At 39.5% G+C, this 7989-nt stretch overlaps 1 protein-coding gene across 1 annotated transcript; it reads left to right on the forward strand.

Moving 5' to 3' along the window:
- Positions 1-7071: 7071 nt before the first annotated feature.
- On the forward strand, positions 7072-7633 carry LOC308404377 (C-C motif chemokine 21-like; the record flags this gene model as incomplete). The annotated part of the gene is made up of 3 exons (XM_080894400.1): positions 7072-7132; positions 7271-7385; positions 7531-7633. 3 exons carry the CDS (start codon positions 7072-7074, stop codon positions 7631-7633), a joined length of 279 nt encoding a protein of 92 aa, XP_080750526.1.
- Positions 7634-7989: the final 356 nt, after the last annotated feature.

Below are 7989 nucleotides of genomic sequence, written 5' to 3' on the forward strand. Positions count from 1 at the left end.
AACCATGAGCTCCATAGCCACTGAGCACACCGCCACAGTGCTTTACTACAAAATTCACCACATTAGTATTTTCAAGCAACGCTTGAACCCATATGGAAAAGATCTATATAAATCTTATAAGTTTTTACTATTTCTTTTCCATATGGGAAAAACACAAAGTATGTATACTCTAGTTTATTTTGCAGGATGAAAATACATAATTTATAAAAACATATACATACATATAGAGGTTCCAGATCCAAAATGTGATTAAAATGATGACATTACATTTTTGCAGTTTGTCAAATGCCACCGAGCATCCTTACCTTTAAATCCAACCTCTCGTTTCCTCATTGTCCTGACTTTCTTACATGTTTCTCCATCTTTGAGTGAAGTTATCGTGCACTCTCCCTGAGAAATCTAGCTAGGCCTTTTAGCTAGCAATACACTGTGACAAACTGCACACAAACAGTTTGCATGTTTGCTGATGTTTGCTGAGCTGATATAAAAAAAAAGCTGTATTTGAAATTACCTCCCAGTTAGTAAAAAACGTTAGGAGTAAAAAACGTTACTCTCTTTATGCTCGCTCCTCTTTGCTAGCACTAGCACTAGCTAGATACTGAAGATAACTTACAAACAGCTGGCACAACACCAGCCGCTTTAATGCTTCACTCTCTAGTAGAGGCCCAGAGTCACCTTCAAGTTGTTCTCTAATGATACCTGTAGAACATTGTGGCCCAACACCTTGCTAATGCAATTTAGATGCTCATCAATTTTCTTCTATTTATTCAACTCAGGAGGAAGCCTATACTAGCCTTCATAGGATGAAGGTTAGTGCACATGCTGGTCAAGCACAGGGCTAACACGGAGCGACAAACACATTCACATCTATGGCCAATATAAACCTGCCAATTCACCTAACCTATGCATTTTTAGGACTGTGAGAGGAAGCTGAAGTACCCAAAGAGAACCCATGCAAGCACAGTACTTGTACTTTTGTCCTCTGACCTTAAAGCCCGGGGGTTCAGGAATAGCTTCCTGTTGGGTTTTAAAAGTTGAATGAAAGCAATTTCATATGTGTCAAAGTGGGGGTGGGGGGGTAAAGTGCAGCTGTTAAAACACATAAAGCATAAACTAGCTGTCTGCACTTTCAAGGACTGTCCCAGCTGCACTCATTCTCTTAGCCATGCAAGAAGAGTCTGATCAGATTTACTGCCATATGTTTGCTTTGATATTTATTTATTTAACAGCCCTCTGCTGTTTGCTCAATTTTTTTTGCCCATGTTTAACTTCACTCCAAAATAGATCTTAACTTGCATTCAAGTCTACTCCCGCTTTCCTGTAAATCACGTGGTTTTTGGACTCGCTTAACTCCTCAACTCCAATTTTTTGCTCTGTGAGAATTGTATTCACGAAGGCCTCATTGTGCCAGGAGAGGAGGTGAATGTCCTGAGGGGAGGAGCAGTAAATGCTTTCACAGATCGAGCCAAAATAAAGAAGCTGGTGCACATCTTTTGTATTTTTGACATGCAGGACTGATTTTGTTTTGTACCTTTAATCCTCCACTTATTTAAGACCTGTGTCAACAACAAATCAAACAATTTGAGCTTACTGGAAGGGGATGACTTTACACAAGATCATCACACAAAATTACCTTCAATTCTATACAGCCTTTCTTCTTTTTTCTCTTTGTATGATCCATTCAGCAAAAAAAACGTTAAGATGAGCTTTGTTAGCAATCAGTTCTCAAGTTACCAGAAAATGATTAAATTAATCTGACACGGTGTGATTAAAGTGTCAACTTTCAGCGTTATGCTTTCACAAAAATATTTACATGACCTGATAATGAATTAAAGCCACTTCATACGCACTATCCTCATATGCTCAAAAGTAATCGGATGAGAGGTCCCCTGTTATTCAAATAACAAAAAACAAAGAAAAAATGTTGAAACTGTAGTTCATAGCTGTTCTCAGGAACACTCAATAAAAAGTCCAGAGGTCCAAAGTAAGGGAGGACATCATTAGCCTGAAAATGTTAAATAAGTCTATAAAAGAGACTTTAAAGGTGGCTAAATCAACACTGTGCTACATCTTTAAAAAGAATGAATGCACAGCAACATCGAAAGACCTGAAAAACCACAGAAGACAGCTAAAGTATGTCATAGCAGAGCTTTTTCCTTGCTTAAGAAAAAAAAGTATAATATTGTCAAAGTCTGTGTCAAAGACACTTTCATAAATGTACAGAAAGATTATAACAAAGTGCAAACCACTGGTTACACTCTACAACAGGAAGGCCCTAACCCTACGTGCAGACAAAACAAAGATTATTCAGATGAAGAGAAACATCGTCCGAATCGTATCACATCATCTGTTAAACATGGAGGAGGCAATGTTGTGCTATGTTATGGGCATTTATGGCTGTCAGCAGAAACAGGTCACTCTTGTTTATTGATGTTGTGATCATCTCAGCTTCAGTATCTCAGTTTACAGACTAATGTTTTATTTTTCAATGTAAGAGCTGCGTGAGTCAGAGTAACATAGAAATACTAGCAAGATGTGAAACTCAAGGCCACCCAGTGGTTGAGTCACCCTACTGCCCTGTCCACTCTCGAAATAAAGGCTAAAAAACAATGTATGCCTATGAGGAAGAACGGTCATGTTTGTCCTCCCTTAATACTGCAAAAGCAAACAAATCTATGATTTTGACACTTAAAGCTGTCACTCTCAGCCTGTGTACTTTGTATAAGTCTACACTTGGTAAGACAGATCCTTAGGAAGTGTTTAATTAGGGCCAGAGCCCAAAACACCAAACAGGTGTGGAGTGAAATGTTAAAGTTTTTGAGTTGTGAGCAGGCTCGGATCCAAACCTTAAGTTAGTTTCGCTCTGAGACATCCAGATACACATCGATACACTCCATCAATCTCCGCTCTGTCTACGTTCCCACATGGTACGACGACACAGCTGATGTTTCATACCTGATATGTGGCTGCATGGGAGCCTGCAGGGCCTGCGGCTGTCTATGACTAACTAAACATCAGTTTGGAATGTCGGAACGATGAATGGGAAGAGAAATATCTTTTGGTACTCTTAACGCTCACTTTTGGCAAAGACTCCGTTTTGCAGTTTTAAACAGTCATGTGTGGATTTTGCTGTGTGGGTAGTGCAGGCATTATTGCTGGTATTAATATTAATATTAATATTTGCTAAGCTACAGAGAAAGGTTGCATGCTCTGGCTCCAGCCAGGGCATTTGTGTAAATATTGCTTGATTGATTGAATTACTTCATGTGCTGCAAGAAGTACTTCCCTCAGCAACAATATAACAGAAACCACGAGTGGTCAAGGGAAATTTTCTGTTGCTTCTCTTGTTCCAATTAAAAACAACCCCAGTTCCAAAAAATTGAGACATTGTGTGAGATGTAAATAAAAACAAAATCTCACAAACCCAGATTTTTTCCACAACAGAACAAATCGAAAGTCTCTAAACATTTGATTTGTTCTCTATCTCGTCATCTACAGTACATAATACCATCAAAAGATTTTGAGAGTCTTGAGAAATAAGGGACAAGGTTGAAAATCGATGTTGGATGCTTGTGATCTTTGGCCCCTCAGGCAGCACTGTATTAAAAACTGGCACAATTCTATCACGGAAATCCCTGCTTGGGACAGGAACTCTTCCAAAAACCTCTGTCTATTAACACATTTGTCCATGTTATTCTCAAATGCAAGTAAATTGCAAGTAAATTTGAACATGATCCAGAAATGCTGCCATCTTCTCTGAGCCAACGTCTTTTAAAATGGACTGAGACAAACTGGAAAAGGCACCATTAATGCTAGAAAGTTTTAGACAAACATGCTCCCGTGCACAGAAGTCGTCTTTCTGATTTTTGGCAAGATGCTAAACCGCATCTGTTACTCGAGCATGGCTTCATAGTAGAAGAGCCTGGGTGCTGAACTGGAGAAACTTCCTCCTGACTCATTTCTTTGTAATGAAATGTGGTGCTTTTAGAACTCACAGCTTCTTTCACAACAACATAAACACATGACCATTAACTCTGCATGTATGTGTAAAACTTCAGAAGGTCAACACGCAGATTTAAGGAAGTGAAACGTTTACCAACATGAACACACAAAATGTTTTTTGGAAAAAGGATTTAAACCATTTTCATGTTTGTGTATAAGGAACTGTGAGACAGTTGGGGGGAATACAGACGGGACCATGAGTATCTTATTTTAAATTTTGCAACGCACAAAAACTCTCAAGATGTGGTTGCTTGGCAGGTGAAATCCAATGGGAGCATTTATGCAGAGTTTACAGTGTTTTATGCAATATGCTGGCTCTTATTCTGCAAACTCTTTGTTTTCATACATGGTTCAAATGGTGTTTAGGTATTGACTTTATTCTTTTTTTACACAATGTGATCTTCTTATTCTAAACGTTCATTTGTACGTGCAAAGCGCTATACAAATACAGGCCATTTACCATATGAAGCAAGCCCGATACGTCTGAGGAGGAAGCTTTTTAGAGAGATCAGACTAAACAAAAGCTGTAAGCTGCAGGCCACAAAACCAAGATAATAACTTTCCTTAATCTTAAGGTAGGATAATCTTGATTCATCGAATGCAACTAGTGGAGACAAGGAAAAAAAAATAAACAGTAAGATTAATGGGGAAACCGGTCTACACTACTTCCTGTGAAACAAGTTAAGCTTTGCGTCTCTCCACAGGCTTTGTAAAAGTTGCATCACTCCTGGCGAAACCCTCTTTTCTGGCGGGAAAGGTTTGGCTGCTCTTGTGCAGCAAATCCTGCTCTCCCAGATCGAGATCTAGTGTTGGATGCATGCACACACAAGCATAAACACTCAGAAGAGAACACAATAAAGCGATTGCCCGTACGCATTCCATGAAAAATCCCCGAACCGCACAGTGAATAGACGGATCCCAACGGCTAAAGTTTGGGGTTATTACTGTAAAGACAAGATTAAGATGAGATATTTACAACTTTCCACTTCATGCAATTGTTTGTGTTGGAATTGTAGACTGATATCTTTTTGTAGACATGCCAAGAGCATGGTTTGGGAGAGCAGTTTCCCAAACCACAAAATGATACTATCACTATGCAGGTCTTCACACCTCAGTGTAGTGGACAACAATTCTGTTCAAATCTAATGCACCTAAAGCTAAAAAGGCCCTAAAGGCAACACTGAATAATTTTAAAAAGGTATTTAAATTTGCAGATCCATCTGCAAAGAATAGATTTCAATAAATACATTTAAGGACATTATAGGAGACTCTGCTTGAACATTCTTGCCCCTGTTTGGCCAACAATATTCGTAGCTTTAAATATTATATTCTCCCTGTTTCTGAATCTCACTCTTGATCTTCTGCACAAATAAACTTTTTTTGTGCATTTGCACATGTGTTGCTGTTTGTGGAATCACGGCTGGTTGAACTGCTGTTTATCTTGGCCAAGACAGCCTTGAAAATGTTTCTTCAAATGAAGAAGGCCTGAATGTCCATGGGCCTTTTGTTCCATCTGTGCCTCTTGGGTTTTCTCCAGGTTTCTTCCCACAGTGCAAAGTTAGTTTAAACGATCTTTCTCCCCATATGGAAAAGATATATATAAATCTAATAAAGTTTGTATCTGTCTTGTGTGAAACTTGTATGAAAAGCATACAAGAGTGAAAACACATACTTACTAAATCAATATATGAAAGTGGCCACTTTCATGAGTAAATCATATAAGCCTTATATGATTCACGATATGAAGTAGGCCACATCTTATGCAAGTCTTTTATAAGTTTTTACTTTTCCATATGGGTCAGCTGCCCGTCGGTGCAAGTGTAGTCTCCATGAGTCTCCAGTGGTTCATAAAACTACAATAATACTTAATTTCTAATTGAAATCAATATTGTTAAAAGCTGTAAAATAAACCTAAAGCTTTAATGAGGTAAAATGAGCACAGAATTCTCGAAGCTCTGCCAGTGCTGACATGCAGCCAGTGTGAAAACTGAATGTGTTCAAACACAGCTCACTTCAGAGTCAAACGTGGCATCACAAGTGAGACCTTTTTTTGTTTCGAGCATGTTTGAAAGCAAATGACGCACAAAACACTTCTTAGCTTCCTATTTGACTGCTTTTGTGTTATGAACCAAATCTGATAACTTTGTGTCTGAGTGTTCCCTCCATGTATGACAAACCATGTTGTGTAGTTGGTGCTCCATGTGCTCATCCACTCAATGATGCAAATACCTGAGCTATATAAGTTTTGCAAGAATTGTTTGGTTTTGCAGAAATGTGTCGTGTTAACCTGCTTTGATATGTTGTTGTTACTTTGTAGTGTAGTGCACCAAAATAGCCTAAAAACAATTTGCAGTCATGATGCAGCAGCACAGCTGTGGATGCAGATATCAGCTAGTTCCCCCCTTTTTAATATTGCTTAATAGAAGCTTAAATTACACATGCCTGAGCTTTCTCCAGGATTTCCACTTGAGCAGACACTAGTGTGCTTCTCACCCTGTGAAAGGGAAAATAGGCTCAGGTGACCTGACTTTGTTTAGGGGATGAAGATGGATGGATGTTGCAATGTTTCCATCCAGTTTTACATTAGTTGCAGAGAATCTCAGAGTCACTGCTCTTTGTCTTGCACTAGTGGGTCACCTGCACTGACTGATACAAGCTAATCCTCAGACTTTTATTTTCCCAAAAATCAGAAGACTCCAATTTATTTGATTGCAAAATCTTTCCTTTTTTGTAACATTTGCACAAAACATACATGAAAAAAAGACTCCTGCTTGGTGTCAGGAAAGCATGTGGGAAAAAAAAAAATACTTGTTAAGTTTCTTTGGCAAGAAAACCAAAAGTCAGGAGGAGTTAAGCTGTAATTGTCCTGCCACGTGCCAACATTTCCTTGTTGTTGTGCCAACTTTCACCCATTTCCAGTCAATGAGCTGAGAGAACACTTTCAGTTTCGCCTGCTCACCTGTATAAATGCACCTGTAGTTCTCCTCCTCACACCATCGCCTCCTCTGCTCTCCTGAAGAGACTCGCTCAAGCAGCCAAGCCGCAGCAAACCTACGAAGAATCAGAGACATGGCTTCCCGAGTTGCAGCTCTGCTCTTGCTGGGCGTCCTCTGCTTTAGCTTTGCATCAGGTAAGACAGAGAGAAAACAGGTGCAGACTGCATGACATCTCTCAGATTTAGACTATCACATGTATAAAACTCTTCTGCCTGTTAAACTGACATTGGTGTGTGTCCTTACAAGTCTTCTCTTGTAATTTCTCCCTGCAGGTGAGATCGCAATGGACTGCTGTCTGCAAGCTATCGACAAACGTCTGCCCTCCAAAAACATCGTGGACTACATCATTCAGGAAGCTGGGAAAGGCTGTCAAATAAGCGCTACTGTGTAAGTGTCAAACACGTGCACAACATTCATGCATATGTATTAAGTAGTGAGTGTATTTGTGCAGGGTTGCTTTCCTAAAGACCCACAGTGCCTGGTTTACCTGTATTTGCCTCATCTCACGTCATGATCTCATCTGCTTTTTCAGGTTCATTACCAACAGTGGCAGAACTCTGTGTGTCATCCACCCCAGCCAGAAACCATGGGTGAGAAATCTCATCAATATCGTGAACAAGAAAAAGCAACAGTAAATGAGGTGAGAACGAAGCGATTTCCTCACTCCATCACATGTGATTTTTAAAAGTTATTCCCTGTGCACCGGCTAATCAATGAATCTTCTGCTTTTTCTTAGATGAACAAACTCTGGGAAGGATGGATGGAGACAACCAGATCTCATAGTCTGTGATGGCAATGTTGCACTGTAGAAGATTAAAACCTGTTAGAGCGATTACGGAGAAATCATCATTTCATCTTATTTATAATGTTGTCCTGTATAAGCTGCCATGCCTCGGCCATTGGCTCAATATATAGCTACATGTGTTTCTTCTGTTTTTTTGTGGTGACTGCAGTGAAACTGTGGTGAAACTCGAACTCTGAGACGAGCAGC

This window comes from Rhamphochromis sp. 'chilingali', assembly GCF_963969265.1.
Source record: "Rhamphochromis sp. 'chilingali' genome assembly, chromosome: 10".
Classification (NCBI taxonomy): Eukaryota; Metazoa; Chordata; class Actinopteri; order Cichliformes; family Cichlidae; genus Rhamphochromis; species Rhamphochromis sp. 'chilingali'.